Source organism: Typopeltis vanoorti, chromosome 8 (assembly GCF_054136105.1).
Source record: "Typopeltis vanoorti isolate ZY-2024b chromosome 8, IOZ_Tvanoo_1.0, whole genome shotgun sequence".
Lineage (NCBI taxonomy): Eukaryota > Metazoa > Arthropoda > Arachnida > Uropygi > Thelyphonidae > Typopeltis > Typopeltis vanoorti.
Genome location: NC_143556.1, coordinates 150,100,926 through 150,120,719, shown reverse-complemented (window position 1 = coordinate 150,120,719; position 19,794 = coordinate 150,100,926). Strand labels below are relative to the sequence as shown.

The 19,794-nt window shown below is 34.8% G+C and overlaps 1 protein-coding gene across 3 annotated transcripts in view; it reads right to left on the bottom strand.

Moving 5' to 3' along the window:
- Nucleotides 1-19,794, bottom strand: part of jet (F-box and leucine rich repeat protein jetlag) — a 70,705-nt gene that overhangs the window by 31,977 nt on the left and 18,934 nt on the right. For all 3 annotated transcript variants that reach the window (XR_016548699.1, XM_090397010.1, XM_090397009.1), the window contains exon 3: nt 8,068-8,199. Coding sequence is in view for 2 of the 3 variants with exons in the window: in XM_090397010.1 (XP_090253136.1) it covers nt 8,068-8,199 (132 nt within the window). In the remaining variant the exon portion in view is untranslated. The remainder of the gene's footprint in view (nt 1-8,067; nt 8,200-19,794) is intronic.

Below are 19,794 nucleotides of genomic sequence, written 5' to 3'. Positions count from 1 at the left end.
GAAAAGTTGGTCTTTTTTTGCAGAGTAGGAAATGATTACCAGACATATAGAAATGTTTTGGGGAAATTTGGAGAAAAGCACAAAACTAATAATAATGGTAAATGATTGCTGGATTTCTGTTCAGGACATGGATTAGATTTTACTAACACAATGTGATTATTATTATTATGTGACACCTCCAGGGAGTCCAAAGTCCCGAGGGAGAGTCATGCTTATGTTCCAACATAAAAATGCACAAATTCACATGGAGAGAAGATGCAAGAAATAAGAAAGTCTCATTGACTATGTTATAGCTGATAACGATGTTTTCCTACTGTTTCAGGACATAAGAGTATGCAAAGGATTTAAAATATGAAGTGATCACTATTTAGTTTTGAGAAGGATAAAATTGAATTTCATATTGAAAAAGAAGAGTGTGTAAGAAAGTTTAAAAGTGAATCAAGGTTGAGCAGCTTTCAGAGGTGAAACATAGACTGAAATATACAAACATCATTGAGGAAAAAAATGAAAGAGCTTGAAAACAAGAACCAAATCTTGGAGATTCAGTGGCAAATCCTGAAGAAAACACTGATTGATTGATCCAGAGAAGCATCAATTAAGGTTTTCTGTAAGGATAGAAAAATCAGAACTCCATGATGGACTAGGAAAGTTAAAGAAGCAGTGGACAAAAAGAAAAAAACATATTGAAAGTTCCTGGCAAGTAAGTCAGCTTGTGGCTTAGAGAATACACAGAAAAATGTAATAAAGCAAAGAACTATGTAAAACTAGTTAAACAAAACTCATGAAAAGACTTTAGTAAGAACATTTTGTAATACCCCTCCCTCCTCTCACAACAATATTGGGTTATAAAAACACTATATAACAGGGCAAAATTAATTCTATTCAGATGACAATGCCTTAACCACTGAACTAAACCACATTCTTAACACTTTCTTAGCCAATGGCTACAACTACCAAAACATTAAAACCAGTTAACCACAACCCCCCCCCCCTTTCATAATAAAGATTACACTAAATCCATCACCATTCTCTGTATCTGGGGCACCTCTGAAAAGTTAACCAAAGTCTTAAAAAAATATGACCTGACTTCTTGTTACAAACCATATAAAAAATTAGCATCCCTTATCTGCTCCACCAAAGACCAACCACTTCCCCTAGATCTACCTGGGATATACCAATTCCCTTGCAGCTGTAAACTGACCTACTTTGGACAAACAGGCAGGATAGCAAATGTCAGGATTTTAGAACACAAAGACTACATCTGGTTTCACCAGTACAGCCACTCTGGGCTTGCAGACCATACTCTGGATACCCGCCACAGAATATGTTGGAAGAAAGCCATGTTAATACACGGCGCAGCAAATTTAAATATGAAAGATTGTTCATGGAATCAGCCTCAGCTCTAAAAAACTTTCCAAACCTCAACAAATTTGGGAAGCTTGCATTTTGAGAACTTCATCCCAACAGCCAAGACAACCCAATATAGCCCACTAGGGGGAGACCTTTAGGACTCTAGGAACAACAGTGGTTTTCTCTCTTCTGCTTCATATGCTTTTTGTAGTACCTGCATGCACATGTCACAGTTGTATGTTCCCATGAAAATGGCAATTGACATTGTCGAAATATAGGAGGTATTTATTAAAGTTTCTTTTAATTAAAATTCCGGTATATGTTGTAAATTCCTTAAATAATTTAATAGACGTGTTACCAATGTATAAGCCTATCTACAAGAAATATTATAACCAAGTTGAAAAACTTTCAACATCTATCTCTAATCCAGAGTATTTTAATAATAAGGTGTGATAGCTTTTGGCTACTAGTGTATGGAAATATGACCTCAGCATTCCTTCGACCTTGGTATCACATCTGGATCTGGCTCCCACTAATGAGATCTCAATATGCAGGTTGAAACCAGTCTGTATAATGGCCCTTCCCATAACACATATAATTATACATATCCATAAGGAGACGTGTTGCATTATGGGATACTAAGGCAAGTAATGTAAAGTCATTAGCTCTATATATACGACTATATATATCTATATAAACTGGACAACTATATATGAGTTGCTCAGTTTGCACATGAAGTTACTTCATGTGCAAACTTTGTTTGCTTACACTTGGATAAAGGATTAAACCAAGTATATAATTTCATCTTTAATTTACAACAAATAGTTGAGAAATTATGGGAATATGACAAGGATCGGCACTTCAGTTTTGTAGATCTGGAAAAGACATATGACAAGGTACCCAGAGGAAAACACTACACTTATATGGGATAAATAAAACATTATACAGAGTAATACACAGTCTATATTTAAATTGTCAGTCAGCAATTAGAAATGAAGGAAATACAGGTCTGATGCAAAATCAGGGATAAGACAAGGAAGCACATTATGAAAGAAAGTGGCATTATGCCTGATATTAGAATTGGACATGTCAAACTTAACTCTTATTTATGCAGATGACTCCTAAACAGGTATAATGCAAGTCATCAGGATTCTCTAAATAAATTGAATAACAGAAGTAACAAATCCTGCATGAAAATCAGCAATAAAAGGGTCAAAACTATGAAAATAGGTGGGAACATAGAAAACTTCAACTGCATCTTGAATGGAGATCCCACAGAATAAGTAAAATATTCAGCTATTTAGGCATTGTTTTTAGCGAAGATGGCAGATTAAATCCGGAAATAGACATAAGAATAAATAAAGTTGGTATGGTGGGTAGCCAGCTGAATAAATTTATAGGGAATAAGAAAGAAATTAGCCAAAATACGAAACTAGCACCATACAAGACAGTGTTCAAATCCATTTTAGGTTATGGATCTGAAAGTTGGATTAGAAATAAAGCACTTGATCAAAGGCTAGAGACCATAGATATGAGGGTTCTGAGAAAAATTAGGGTGAGCGAACTGATGGCATCAATGGCAGAATCATTACAAATCATGATATTAGAAAGGAACTTGACACTGTTAGCATTCAAGAATGTGCCTGCATGTGGTGGTATGGCCACTTATAGACAATGGGTGAAGAAAGGTTAGCAATGATGCCAAGAAAGTGGACTAAAGGAAGACTAAGGTCTAAGTGAGCCGATTCACTTAGAAGTGCCTTTAGAAGTTAGATATGACAATATTGGAGTACTCAAAAGTAATAGACTAATTTGGAGGTAAATTGTGGATAGCGATTAATAATAATGTAATCTTTATCATGTAGTGCTATCATAGGGAACTGAACACTTCTTTCAGGTACAATGAAGAATTTGATGATATATATATGACTAGGATTCTGAGAAAATTCTACCTTGCTTCTTATCTATACACAGCACTATCACATTCCCGGTTTGCAATATCTCTTGCTTGATTTAAATAAAAATAAATAAATATATATATATATATTTCTTTTATCAACCAAGAAATTTTTTTTTTCTTTTATGCAAATTTGGCCCATATAGGTGGGTCGGCCAAAGAGAGAAAGTTCCTGGCATCCGTTAAATGGGACTGGAGTACAAAGAATCTCTGGGCTCAAAATGGTGCATCTGCTAAAACGAGGAACCCAGAATGTCAGAACCCCGTATTTAGCAGTTAAACTAAGAAACGCTATCCGGGAAATGAAAAGTCTTGGAATTAGGATTTTAGGAATGAGTACAGTTAGGTGGCCAGGATCAGGCAAAACTCAAACTGATGATATGCTAATGTACCACTCTAGAAGTAGTGAAAACAATAATCAAAACAGAGTTAGAATAATATTAAAGAAAGATGCCAATAAGTCACTGTTGACCTTCATCCCCTACTCAGATATGATGATGTTATTAAAACTGAAAGGTCAACCACTAGATATCAATCTTATGCAGGTCTATACCCCTACCGCTGACAAGTATGATACCAAGATCGAAGATTTTATGATTTAAAAAAAACTAATGAAAAATACGAAGAAACATGATATTAACACTGTCCTGGGTGATTTCAATGCTAAAGTTGTAGAAGGCTATATACTTGATGCTCACCACAGAATAATAATAAAATATATTCAGAAATCAAATCGATTACTTGCTAATTAATCAACAATTTTGAAGTCCATAAAGGGGTGGATATTACTTCTGATTATAATTTACTGGTGATAGAGTTAAAACTTAGATGAAAGCTATACTTAAGAAATTAAAAAAAAAAAAAAAAGGTTTGATCTAGGAAAGTTAAAAAAACCCAGAGATAAGAAACAAACTGAGTCAAGATCTGAATCAAGAGATAGCATTTATCAAGAATGATAACATCATGAAGGTTGATGAATCATGGGACAAATTAAAATCTGTCTTCATAGAGAAATGTGCCAATATATTGTGTCCTGATAGAGAAGTAAAAAAAGAAATTGATGAAATTCTCTCTCTCGTGGATCAACGCAATAATATAAAAATCATAGTCTAACAAAATATAGAGGTTCAGAAAATTAATCAAGACAAGATCAAAGCAGCAAAAGAAATATACTTGCTGAATGACAAATATAAAGAAATAGGAAAAGGATGAGAGTTTTAATCTATACAAAAAGCTAAAAGACTTCAGGTGTATTTAAGAAAAACAACTATGCATCCTTCAAAACAAAAAGGGAGAAATAATATCTGAAAAGGATATGTAGAGTAACTCTTTACTGATAACAGACAAAACCAAGAAAATACTCATGAACAGATGGAAGGTCCATGCATTCTAAAATCAGAGGTAGAATATGCACTGAACTCAGCTAAAAATGGTAATCTTGGGACCTGATAAGATACCAGCAGAAACAGTAAAGTTATTAGAAGGTGACAGCATTACTATATTAGTAAAGCTATTTAATAAGATCTACGATACAGGCATAATTCCTCCAGACTGGTTAAACTCAACTTTCATCATGCAACCTAAAAAAGTAAATGAGAAAACTTGCAATGACTATAGAATGATCAGTCTAATGAGTAATGTTCTCAAAATGTTTCTGAAAATAATTCAAAAAAAGAATATACACAAAATGTGAAAACAGATCAGTGATACCCAATTTGGCTTTAGAAGCAGTTTGGGAATGGGAGAGGCTCTTTTCTATTCTCAAATCTTATTCCAAAAATGTAGCGACCAAAACAAGGAAATATTCATTTGCTTCATTGACTTCGAGAAAGCATTTGACAAAGTCCAATAAACTAAAATGAACTGAATTATTAAAAAGAATAGGATTAGATGATAAAGACATCAGGGATCACTAAAAACTTATATTGGAACCAAAAGGAATCTGTTCAAAGTTGATGACATTATTACAGACTCCATTTAACATCAAATGAGGAGTAAAGCAAGGATGTGTGCTGTTGACTCTCCTTTTTAACATATATTCAGAAGCCATATTTCAAAAAAATCTTAAAAGGAAGAGAGGAAAGGGATTAATGTAAATGGTGAAATCATCAATAACACCTGTGTATTGATGACACAGCTCTCCTGGCTGACAATATTCAGGATCTTCAAAATCTTCTTGAATTAGTGAACGAAGAGTGATAAAATGGGATTAAGAATAAATATCACTAAAACTAAATTGATGGTCATAAGCAAGAAACTAATTCTTAATTCAGCACTTTCTTTAAATGGGAAACAATTAGAAAGAGTTACAAAATTTAAATATCATGGATGCTGGTTAAATGAAAAATGCAATCCAGAAATAGAAATGAAAGTTAGAATTGAAATGGCAAGAAAAAATTTTCTCCTGATGAAATCAATGCTGTGTAACTGCAATTTAGAGTACACATGGTTAAATGCTATGTATGGGCTGCACTGCTGTACAGTGCAGTGCAGAAACTTGGACCTTGAAGACAACATTGATAAAAAAAAAACTTAAAGCCTTTGAGATGTGGTTATACAGATGAATGTAAAAAATTCCATAGACAGCAAAAACATCCAATCAAGAAGTACTGGAAATCAAGTGACCTTTTAGATTACGTAAAAAGAAGAAAAACTGCATATCTTGGTCACCTACTTTATAATGAAAAATATAAGATACTTTAATTGATTACAGAGGTGGCTCGTGCATAGGCATTGCGGAACTGCAACACCCCCAATTTTTCTCGATATATAAATATATTTATTAATATTTGCTTGTAATATTTAATTTTATCACCAACAACCCTATACAATTCTCTCATTTGTATAAAAAATAATAAAAATCTATTTTGTAGCACTTAGGAGGGCGAAGGACGCTAGCAGCACTGTGTTTTACCACAGTGTCATATTGCTACGTGTGCAAGCATATGCATGTCATAGTGAGATGCAAGCTATTAGCGTAATGCAGCACTGTCCGTCACGAAGTTCCACTGTTGTTTATATGCAGCTTGCACCAGTAGTTTGCTTATCGTGTTTACTCCGTCTCTTTAAATATTTGGACATTACAATTAAAGACATAACATTTGTTATAGTTTTTATTTTAGAACATTATTGGGGTTATGATAATGGATTTTATTTTTAAGTAATTTTGAATTATACCATACTTTTTAATTTTATTGATAATAAACAATACTGTTTCATGTTTAATTTTTTTTTTTTTTAATTTTTACCATAATTTTGATATTTTATCCAAACACATATACACTGTATTTACAGTGTGTACATATATTTCGAAAGTTGCAGCACCCCACGATTTCAAGCCACGAGCCGCCACAGATTGATTATAAAAGGGAAGATAAATGGAAGAAGACAAGGAAGACAAAGAGAATCTTGGCTGGCACACATCACAGGTGGACTGGCATGAGCTCTGATAGACTGTTCAGGGTGGCTGAGGATTGATCAAAATTTGCCAAGGTGGTTTGTCAACCTCCAATAGGAGATGGGACTCACAGATGAAGTCTGATAGTTCATAATTTATTAAGATATTTCATATATAAATTCTGTTTGTACTAAGGTAATATATGGATGTCGAAAGTTTTTTCCACTTTGATAGACTATAATAAATTTAGTTTAATCCTTTTGTGAAGTGTAAGCAAACAAAGTTTGCACCTGAAGTATCTTCAGGATTGAGGAAACTCATGGTAAAGGTGGACCAAGCTCTCATCACTCCTTGTGTAAGTATCTCCCATAATGCTCTGGGTAGTGGTCCTTCCCTTAATGCATTATACACAAAGAGATGTGCTTTGCATTATGGGAGATACTAAGACAAGGAGTGATGAGAGCTTAGTCCACCTTTACCACGAGTTGCCTCAGTCCTGAAGATACTTCAGGAGCAAATTTTGTTTGCTTACACTTGGATAAAGGATTAAACTAAATTTATCATAGTCTAACAAAGTGGAAAAAAACTTCCAACGTCTTTCTATAAATTCAGAATAATTTAATAATAAGGTGAGACACATTTTAGCAAATCGTATAGGTAAAGATGACTTCTCCGTTGCTTCCACCTTGGTATCACCACCTCTGGGTCTGGCTCCCACTGACGAGACCTCAATAAAGGTCGAAACCGGTCTGAGTAGTGGCCGTTCCCTTAATGCATAGCATTATACATGTCCACAAGGAGATATGTGCTTTGCATTATGGGAGATACTAAGACAAGGAGAGATGACAGCTTGGTCCTGCTTCACCACGAGTTGCCTCAGTCCTGAAGATACTTCAGACACAAACTTTGTTTGCTTACACTCAGATAAAGGATAAACTAAATTTATTTATAATGTAATATATGTATGTAAATATGAATATAATTTCTGTCAAGTAAAATAAACTTGCAGTTTCATTTTCTCTTATCATCATAGAATTAGAAGACATTATAATTATACACAATATGAACATATGGCGAGAAAATGTGAAATTATGCTATGATCAATGAGATTTATATTCTATATAATTGGATTATCTGAATATCTATGTGGCAAGCATAAAATAACACAAAGTGGCTTCTTTTCTGTATATTTCCCACAGATTCTTGTGATTTCTTGAAGGTATGTCATTAGAGGCGATGATAAAAAAATAATAATAAATAATACATGAAATTGTTATCATTGCAAAAATTAATTATACACTTCTCAGTAATGACTTTTACACAGCTATTATGTAAAATTAAGAGCAATAAGTTTAAAACTTACCTAATACCATAATCTGTTATTCTCCAACATCCAGCAACATTTAAATGTTCTAGCAGGTGAGAACAAGATGCAATCTTCCTTAATGTATAGTCAGTTATGCCATAAATGCGAGAAAGAGATAGAGTGTGCAACCTATGAAAGTAGGTAATTAAATAAAGAAGTAAAATTGATCATTTTGCAATATTTATAACGGTGTGAATAATTTGTCAGGAAAAAAAAAAATATTGCCTTAGAAGAATAAGGATACCCATGAAGAATTTAGAAAATGTGCCTTTAAGCTGCATTTTAAATTTGTATCATGTCATAATATATCATTATATCTGTTTTGTATGCCTAATTAAAATTTTTATTCTTTTAGCTAGAATTATACTTCTATGAATCATTTATATATTTAATGTGAATGGAATCTGCAAAAAAAGTGCCAACCAGCACTGATTATTACTGGACTAATCATTAATTTGCTTCATCAAAGGCCATCAAGAGAGGCCACCCTAAGAGGGGACTGAGATACAGACCACACAAATACTTAATGTTGATTCTCTGAAAGAACCTGCAAAGTGCAACCAGTTTTAACAGTGTCTGAACATCCTGAAAGTACTGATGTAGCACTGTCAGTCAATTAAGTCTACCAACATTGTTACTTGCAAAGAAAAACAGCTACCTGTCAAAGAAAAATGCTTTTTTTTTTAATTAAAATTACAAGGAAATCCAGTGGCTGATAATAAACAAAAAAACTTTCCATGCAATGCAGAATGTTCACAACAGCTATTTAATGGAAAGACCCACCCATCAAAACATCAGACACAGGATACAAAGAGTATTGTAAAATTAGAAGTGGTTGCAGAAATCTAAGGAAATACAATACAGTACTAATAACAGCAAGTATCAGCAAGACATTGTACTGCTGATGCTTGTATCTCCCATAAATTTTTTTTTTTAGAGCCACGAAAGCATTTTATGGACTTTTTATTCATGGCTTAAATATCCATACAATCAAATGATGAATCAACTCTCCTCAAAGACACTGGATCAATGATGGCAGTGGAAGTTTAAAATGTTACATACTTCTCATTTAGGACACAACTGTTGCTGATAAATTTCTCAACATTTCCCAAGAGCTAGGAATGATCTATTCATTGCCTTTTTAAAAAAGTTGAAGACACCATCAAGCATGTGAAATCCAACTAAGTTTCTGATCCTGATAACATCCCTACTCAGATTTCTCAGGGAAAGAGGCATTGCACTCAAACAGCTTCACAGTTGCTTTGTTCATCGTTAGCAAGTATAAAATTATAAGCCAAGCCCATAAAATAATAATAAATTTCAAGAAGAATTTAAAACTGAACTGTAAAATAAAATATAGATTAAAAATACATGGAAAAATTTTTTAAATCAGAGAAATAAATATGGGGTGATATAATGGGACCTATATGAAAAAATGAATTAGCAAAAAAATGTGCCTTACAGTGTATGAGATATTTTTTCAAGTCGGGAGTCATCTGCAAAAGGTATGAAGAGAGCTCAAGGGGAAAAAATGCAAGGTCTGTGGCTAAGAGTACTTTTATGGTTGCATCAAATTTTTTAGTCATTGCTCATTGGCAGAATCAGCAATGACAAATCTCAGATTAATTTTAATGCAATGAAGCTTCCCATTCTCTGATATCACATAGAGACAATGAACATTTATGGAATTATTGTCACATCTAATAGTTATGGTTTCTGATATCCACAAAATGGTTTCATTATTTTAAGGTCAAGTATGATAACTTTTTCAATTTTAAGAATGTTATTCTGTTTAAATGTGTGGATTATGTATTTTATGAAATATAGCTTCTTTATTACGGCCCATTTCTACTTTTGCCTGGATTCCAATGATAATATCGTCGGAATCCAGGAAAATTACATGGTATGTATCTCGAGAATATTCCAAAAATTAAGGCCTATGTTCAAAACAGAAGCACAATTCTTGAATTGACCTTCAAAATAATGAAACCATTCTACGGATTTCAGAAACCATAACTATAAGATGTGACAGCAATTTGATAAACATCCATCACCCCTACGTGATATCGGAGAATTGTAAGCTACACCACATTAAAATTAATCTGAGATTGCTGCCAATGAGCAATGACTAAAAATTTGAACCATCCATAAAAATAACCCCTCTGACACAGAATTCATCTTCCTTCCCGAGTGCCCTTCACACCTCCCAAGTTGGAAAATGGCTCATACACCGTAAGGCACATTTTTATTTTGTTCATTCATTTTGTCAAGGAACTGTGTGTGTCTGTGAATGCATGCGTGCGTGCGTGTATTAACTGGAGAAATTTAATGACTCAGAAGCTGAGGGATAACAAATTAGAAAAAACTACGAGGATGGTCAAGGACGAGAACTTTTTCTCGGCCTCGACTATAGATGGCAACGCTATCAGGAAGATTTTTTTCTAAGTTGAGACATCTGCCATAAGCATCCATGTGAAATTGCAAGTCATTCTATCAAGTAGTTTGTTTTATACAGCTGTCTGAAGCAAAAGTGTTGTCTGTATCCCTCGAAATTGATAAAATTGAGTATCGTATGGTTATAAAATTCTTCGTAAAAGAAGGTTTAACAGCAAAAGAAATTCATTTGAAGTTCATAAAAATTTATGGGCACTCTTCTCCTTCGTTTTCGACAATTAAGAAATAGGCTGCTGAGTTTAAACGTGGCCATACCAGCCTTGAAGATGATTCATATGAAGGACGTCCAAAAACCGTAACAACACTAGAAACCATTAATCAAGTGCACGATATGGTACTGGATGACCAGCAAGTCAAAGTGCATGAAATTGCTGAAACTATAGGTATTTCAAACGAATGCGTAGGATATATTTCACATGAAGAATTGCAAATGAAAAAGCTTTGCACAAGATGGGTGCCATGCTTGCTCACAGCAGATCAAAAATGCACTTGTATGAAAATCTCTGAACAGTGCTTAGAGCATTTTAACAAGAATAAAACTGATTTTGCGCATCAATTTATTACTATGGATAAGACCTGGATTCACCATTACATACCAGAATCCAAACAGCAGTCAAAACAGTGAACAGAAGCACCAAAAAAGACAAAGTCGGTTCCATCAGCAGGAAAGGTCATGGCATCGGTGTTTGGGGATACTAAAGGCATTTTGTTTATTAATTATCTTGAAAAGGGTAAAAGAATAACCGGGGAATATTATTCCATTCTTTTAACCAGACTAGACAAAAAAATTCATGAGAAAAGACCCGGTTTGCAGAAGAAAAAAACATCTTTCATCAGGACAATGCACCTGCTGACCAAAGTGTTTTGGCAGTGGGAAAATAAAGGGATCTGCACTATGAATTGTTGGAACATCCACTCTATTCCCCAGATTTGGCTCCCTCTGACTTCTTTCTCTTTTTTTTCTTCAAATCAAGATGCAATTGCAGCTGTAGAGGGGTATTTTGCAGATCTTACTGAGAACCACTACAGGGACAGGATAATGGTGCTGGAGTCACTGGAATAAATGTATTAGTCTTAAGGGAGATTATGTTGAAAAATAAAAATAATTTTGAAATTATAAATTCATTTTTTCATTATTAGGCAAAAGAGCTTTTCAGACCATCCTCAAAAGAAGTGCAGATTTTTAATTTTTTGAGAATTTTACCTAACTTTCATGAAACAGAACAATATATAGTAGAGATAAATTCTTTTACATCATTACAATCTTCAGGTGGATTATATATAATTTGGTCCTAATTACTCAACTACAATATAATAATACTTCTTTTATACAACATGAAAGAATGCCAAACCAGAACTTTAGATCTCTTATGTCCATTACAATTTGAATTGTTTGATTTACTCATTTCACATGTTGTTTTGCACTACAGATAGTGATAAGAAATCTAGCAAAACAAACCACATATTTGCTATTCATTTAATAAACAGGCTTATAAATGGCTGCTTATTAACTGCACTAGCAAACAGGAGAAAAAAGGGTGATAAGATTGAGACGTACAAACTTCTGAAAAGGTTATAGAGAATTTCAGTAGATGGAGGGTGGGAAAAGGACATGAGGGCATCCATGGAAGTTGAGAATGAATTCTGTCAAGGGATTAGGGCTAGATTTTTCTCGCACAGAGTAGTGCATAATTGGAATGGATTGCCATTGGATGTTGTATGGTGTGCAACTAGTGTGAATGAGTTTGAGAACAGGTATGACAGCTGGTGCAAATAGTATAGCCTCAAGGGAGGCTATACTATTTACAATAGGAAAAAAATCTCCCTATTGTAATTTTTTTTCCCTTAACTCACAAGAGTTAGGTTTCTAAATATATAAATGTATATTTTCATCACAATCAACCTTGCATAGAAAAGTTTCATTCGTCATGTGCATATACATTTCACTTGCTGTGAAATGTATATGCACATGATTGGCTAAGTTGATCAAAACAGGTTGTGATTTTCAGTCATACTGTCAGAGTGATGTTTTGAATGTCTTTAGGTGGTAGATATATTTCATCACTTAGTTTCATGAAATTCATCTACCACCTAATGCTTAACTTAAGTTTAACTTTTCAAGTATTATAACAGCAAATAAAACTAAATTATTATTAAGAAAGGCCTCCAGTCAGGAAGTCTTTCTTAATAATAATAATAATAATAATAATAATAATTTAGTTATGTTTGCTGTTGTAATACTAAAAAATTAAAATAAGTTAAGCATTAGTAGCACTAACACAAAATTTTTATTCCCATAATCATAGCTGAGATGACAAGGAAACAGTATGTTGAGTTGCAATCCTTTACATTTCTGGCATCTCAGAACCCATTTCCAGAATTATTAAAAAATACAATTTAGTGGCTACTTTTCTATCAAAACATTATTGAAAAGAATAACGTGTAAGAAAATTTTAAAGTGAATAAAAGTTGAGCAGCTCTCGGATGTGAACTGTAGACTAAAATACAAAGATTACTGAAGAAAAAAGGGAAAGAGTTTGAGAACAGGAATCAAACCTTGGAGATTCAGTGGCAAACCCTGAAGAAAACATTGATTGATTCTGCCAGAGAGGCATGTGGTGATGTTGTCTGCAAGGATAGAAAAATCAGAACTCCATGGTGGACAGAGGAAGTTAAAGAGGCAGTGAAGGAAAAGAAGAAAGCATATCAAAAGTTTCTGGCAAATAAGTCAGCTTTTGCTCTTAGAGAATACAGAGACAAATGTAAGAAAACAAAACACTCTGTAAAACTAGCTAAACAAAAGTCATGGGAGGACTTTGGCAAGAACATAGAAAATAATTACCAAGAAGGTGGTAAAATATTCTGAAGGTTGTTGAAGAAGCTTAGAAATGGAGGAAAGAGTGCTATAAAGGAGTTAGAGAAGATAAATGTGACATGAAAATGGGAGAAAAAGATATCCTTGAAATATGGAGTAATTACTTCAAAAAATTGCTAAATGAAACAAGCAGTGATGACAGCACAGTGGTAAAAAACAATCAATGGGCATACAGTCAGGAATACATATCCATACTTGAAGTAGAAAAAGCCATCAAAGGCTTGAAATGTGGAAAGGCAGCAAGAGTAGATGATATTCGACCAGAAATGCTGAGGTATGGTGGTATAAAAGTCTTACAGTGGCTGCACTGCATAATTCAGAAAGCCTGGACAGATTGACGAATTCCCGATGATTGGAGTAGAGCTCTAATAGTGCCCATATATAAAAAGGGAAATAAAACTGAATGTGAGAATTACAGAGGTATTTCCCTAATGAGTGTTCCTGGCAAGATCTATGCAAGTATACTTGAGAAACGGTTGAGAAGAATTGTGGAAGAAAAGCTTGGTGAAGAACAAGCTGGATTCAGGCCAAATAGAGGCTGTCAGGATCAGATCTTCACTTTACGACAAATAGTCGAGAAAGCATCGGAATATAACAAAGATCTGTATTTAAGTTTTGTCGATCTGGAAAAGGCATATGACAAGGTGCCAAGAGAGGAGCTATTCAATACGCTACAGTTATATGATGTCAATGGGGCATTATATCAAGCAATACTTAGTCTGTATTTGTGTTGTAAGTCGGCAGTTAGAATTGAAGGATACACAGGAAGATGGTTTAACGTTAAATCTGCTGTGAGACAAGGATGTACATTATCCCCTCTGTTATTCATTATTTATATGGATCACATTATGAAGGAAAGTGGTATTAAACATGATATCGGAATTGGAGATGTTAATGTCAGCTCTTTGCTTTGTGCGGACGATGTTATACTTCTGAATAAATCCGCTACAAGTTTGCAAGATTTCCTGACTAAATTGAATAACTGTTATAATAGATATGGTATGAAGGTCAGCATTAAAAAGACAAAGACAATGAAAATAGGTAGAATTGTTGAAAGTGTCAGCTGTGTTGTGATTGAGGAACCTGTGGAACAAGTAAAACATTTCAGCTACTTAGGCTTAGGCACGATTTTTAATGAAGATGGTAAATTAAATATGGAAATAGACAGACTCAACAAAGCTGGTATGGTAGGAAGTCAATTGAATAAATTCATATGGAATAAGAGAGAAATTAGTCGGCACACTAAATTAGCTGTCTACAAGACAGTGTTCAAACCAGTTTTAACTTATGGATTTGGGAGCTGGGTCAGAAGTAGAACACTTGACCAAAGACTAGAGACTGCAGATATGAGAGTCCTGAGAAAGATTAGAGGCGTGAACAGATGGGATCAATGGCAATATCAGATTAAAAACTAAGATATTAGGAAAGAACTTGACATTGTCGGCATCCAGGAATGCGTTAGCAGAGCTAATCTCAGGTGGTATGGTCACTTAAACAGAATGGGAGAGGAAAGATTAGTAAAACAAGTGTTCTCTGCCAGGTTGGCAGGAAAACGACCCAGAGGAAGACCGAGATATAGGTTGATTGATACGGTACAATGTGCCTTAGACAATAGAAATATAAGATCTGATAATGATAATATTGGAGTCTTGACAAGTAATAGACTGATTTGGAGGAAAATTGTAGATAGTAAGTTAGTAATGATGAAAATTTTTCATGTAGTACTATCATATCCTGTACACCCCTTGAGGATACATATCAGGAATTTGATGATGATGAAGCATTAGGTGATAGATGACTTTCATGAAACTAGGTGATGAAATATATCTACCACCTAAAGACATTCAAAACATCATACTGACAGTATGACCGAAAGCCATAACCTGTTTTGAAAGCTGACATGCTATCAACTTAGCAACCAAGACAGCAAGTGAAACGTATGCACATGACAAATGAAACTTTTCTATGCAAGGTTATTGTGATGAAAATATACATTTATTTATTTAGAAACCTAACTCTTGTGAGTCAAGGGAAAAAAAAATTACAATAGGATAGTTGTGTTACAAGAGACAGAAAAGTGGCTTCTGAGAAAGGACCACACAAAATTTTAATTCCCATAATCATAGTTAAGATGACAAGGAAACAATATGTTGAGTTGCAATCCTTTACATTTCTGGCATCTCAGAACCCATTTCCAGAATTCTTAAAAAATACAATTTAGTGGCTTCTTTTCTATCAAAACATTGTCGGCATAGTTTCCATCTTCCAAAGATAGACAGCCTCCTCTGGCTCTCCTTGGTATCAACGAAGTTCCTTGTAACTGTCATCAGAATCACACAGCTCTTAGTTTTTCAAATCAATCCATGTTTGCATTCTACTTGATTTATAACTATCATCGTCCTGGTGATATGGCTTATAATATTTAGGCTGTAATATATAGCTATAAGTTAAATAGTAGTTGGAAAGATTTCCAGCCTAGAACAACATTATGTAGGGATAACAATGGTATAATTTTGAGTGGGAATGAATTGATACTAGTAAGATGGGCAGAGCATTTAATTGTGTTAATTCCATTATTATAATTTCAAGTAATATGTCTACTCACAGTATTTCCTTACTGAAACATGAATTCAAATATATCTGGTCAATTAGATGATATGGAAGAGAGTCAAGATCCAGAAGATGTTGAACCAGTACCAACAGATTCAGAAGTGGAGGCAGCTATTAAAAAACTTAACAATGAGTCCCAGGAACAGATAGGATACAAACAGAATTAATTAAAAGTGCAGGTACAGAATACCTCAAGCAGTTGTGTCAACTTATCAAAAAAAAATCTGGATTAATGAAACAATTCTGGACAAATGGAACCTGAGCACCATATATGCCCCATCCATAAGAAAGGATCCCATAATGCAAAACATATCTCCTTGTGGACATGTATAATGCTATGCATTAAGGGAAAGATCATTACCCAGACCGGTTTTGACCTTTAATGAGGTCTCATCAGTGGGAGCCAGACCCAGAGGTGGTGATACTAAGGTGGAAGTAATGGAGAAGTCATATTTCCATATGCCAGTTGCCGAAAGGTGTCACCACCTTATTATTAAAATTCTCTGGATTAGAGATGAATTGATGGAAGTTTTTTACTTGCTATACTATCAATTACATAGGTTTAATCCTTTATCCAAGTGTAAGCAAACACAGTTTGCACCTGAAGTATTTTCAGGACTGGGGCAACTCGTGGCAAAGGTGGTATTAACTTCTCATCGCTTGCCTTAGTATCCCATAATGCAAAGCACATATCCTTGTGGACATGTATAATGCTATGCATTAAGGGAAAGGCCCACTGATGAGACCTCAATAAAGGTCGAAACCAGTCTGGGCAGGTCCACTGATGAGACCTCAATAAAGGTCGAAACTGGTCTGGGTAGTGACCTTTCCCTTAATGCATAGCATTATACATGTCTTCAAGGATATGTGCTTTGCATTATGGGATACTAAGGCAAGTGATGAGAACTTATACCACCTTTGCCACAATCCTGAAAATACTTCAGGCTCAAAATGTGTTTGTTTATACTTGGATAAAGGATTAAACCAAATATATAATTTGTGACTTCACACTATTGTCCGTTTCCATATTCAATTTGCCATCTTCTCTAAAAACTGGGCTGAAATATTATACTTGTTTTGTAAGTTCTGGGTTGAGAATGCTGTTGAAGTTTATCAAGTTCTTGCCTATTTTCACACTTACTACTAAGTTTTCATGCCAAATTTGTTGCAGTTATTCAATTTAGTTAAAATATCCTGGATACTTGTACTGGATTTGTTTAGGAATACATCATCTGCATAAAGCAAATAGCCAAGTCTCTTATATCTGATTTCATAATGTGATTCACACAAATGAAGAGGAGTGGAGATAATGTATTCTTTTGTCCAGCCTAAGTTTTACATCAAAATCACTTTCCTGTTCTTCTTTCAATTCTAACTGCTGACTTACAACTGAAATACAATTCATGTATTTCTCTGTATAATGTTTCATTTAACCCAACTATGCAATATCATTAACATACAAATTGAACAACAATGGTCCAAAAACTGACCCCTGCAGTATACCACTAGTGACCTTCCCCTTTTGGGATATTGCACCCCCCATATACAACTTTCTGATGCCTAAATGACAGCCAATCAGTGATCCAACTCAGAAGTCTTATCCAATCCCATCTGTTTCAATTCATTTAACAGTCTGTCGTGTGGCAGTCAATCAAACGCTTTTGCAAAATCCAATACACCACTGCATATGCATTTCCCCTATCCAAGGTTTTTTTCACCGTGTTATAGTAAAACATGATCTCTCCTTAACAAGAGTGGTTTTCAACCCAATTCTGTCCTACTTCTCCCCAATCTCTCACCACAACTCCAGATATACAGATTGGACTACAAATTTGAAGCCACAGCCTTATCACCATCACCTTATCACTTTATGCAGTGGAACAATTTTACCTACCTTCCAATCCCTTGGAACCTGTGCTGTTGTAAGACTTATTTAACAGGCATGCCAATGCTACTGCCAATTCCCTAGAACATTCCCTTAAGATGTATGGTGATATGTCATCAAATCCTATCGACTTACTGACATCAGGGTTCCTCAAATACCTCCTTTCACTCACAATTAAGCTGTCATCTCCTATGTTGTCCTTTACACTTAAGTTCCTCATGATTTCACCCTGATCAGAATGAAACTCCCTTATAAATTGATCACCGAATACTTCAATGATGTTTTCTGAAACAGTTACCATTCTATCATTTTCATTCATTAACATCATCTTACCATGATCAACAAGAGGACATGAACTAGTCATGGACAAAGAAAAGTTAATAATCCGTTACTATTAACTTTGTTCTTTTCTCCCAATTTTTCTAAAATAGTTGGGATTCATTTCCTAATCTACTACTTTGATTTCCAAGGAGAACCTGCTTTTTCTTTGTAGCAGCTGCACTCTCTAATGACTCATCTACTTTTTTCATAGCAGAAAATTCTGTGAGATTATGCATAAATGTCTGATTGTCCAATTTTGAAATGAGCTCAAATGAAACAAATCCGACATTACCTGCTATATTATTTAAAACATTTAACTGTGTTTCATGGTGAATACTTTAGCTAGTACTTCCTTTCTCTGATCAATATTACCTGCATTAGCATTAATGCCAAGTCTCCACTTAGTCCAATGACTCGACGAGGCAGGCTGAACGGTCACAGACCACATTAACTATTATAACTTGTCTTGAATACACGATGAATACATTCAATGTTGGAGCACTCACCACCCACTCTGGCAATGCATTCCACCTGCCATAGAGCAGCAGAAGTGTGTGTGTGTGTGTGTAGGGGGGGGGATCTTTCAATATATGGCTAGGATGATCATGGAAGGATGACACTGGCTGGTGAAAATGGTGGAATGATAACCACTGCAGAGGATATAGTTAATATATTAAACGAGCGATTCAAAAAATGATATTTTATCCTCGTGACTGTGACATCATACAGAGCTTGAGTACAGTGGGAAGGATGGAAGAGGGATGGATAGCAAGAGAGCAGGAGGTATATGAGAATTGAGTAAACCTCCAGATTGCAGCTCAGATAACATGAACTCATTTAATATGAGTCTTGCACAAGTTTCAAAGGAGTGGAAAGAGGGCAAAATCACTCAGCTTCTAACAATTTCATTTGCAGGCATTGGAAGAGTTAATGAGCTACAAAATTCAGAATGGGGTTGATAATATAACACTCTTTGCTAGATAGCATGGATCTGCCAAAGGAAGATCATGGTGACAAATGCACTGGACAATGGAGTTGATAGGTGTAAGATATGGAATGTATTTGAACATGGAAGGAGGCAGACATTTGGAGAGGGAAGAGAAAGGTCGTTCTGTGAACAAGTGAAAGTAAGAGGGATGAAAGAGAATTGCAAGGAAGCAAAGGTGGGCTCATGGGAAGTGGCATAGGTGACTCAGGATTGCACCAAGTCTAGCCATAAATACTCTCAAAACATGAACATTATAAACTTTTAATCTATCAATAAATCATTTACTGTTTACAGTATATACAAACTACATGTATAACATGCATATAGCAGCACTCAATGTTCAAAATGTTCACCTTTTGTCTTCATGCATGCCTGAAATCTGCGAGGCCACATATCAATGGTGGAACACAACATCCAATGGAAATGCTGCCACTGCTCCCCCAAATCCACCTTCAGGCTGATGATGCTGCCTATTTTTTTTTTTTTGTAGGCTACTCTCTCTCAAGCTCCAACCACAATTTGAAATCCAACAGATTCAGATCGGGACTTTTACACAACCAATCAGATGGTGATATGTGGTCAGAAACATTT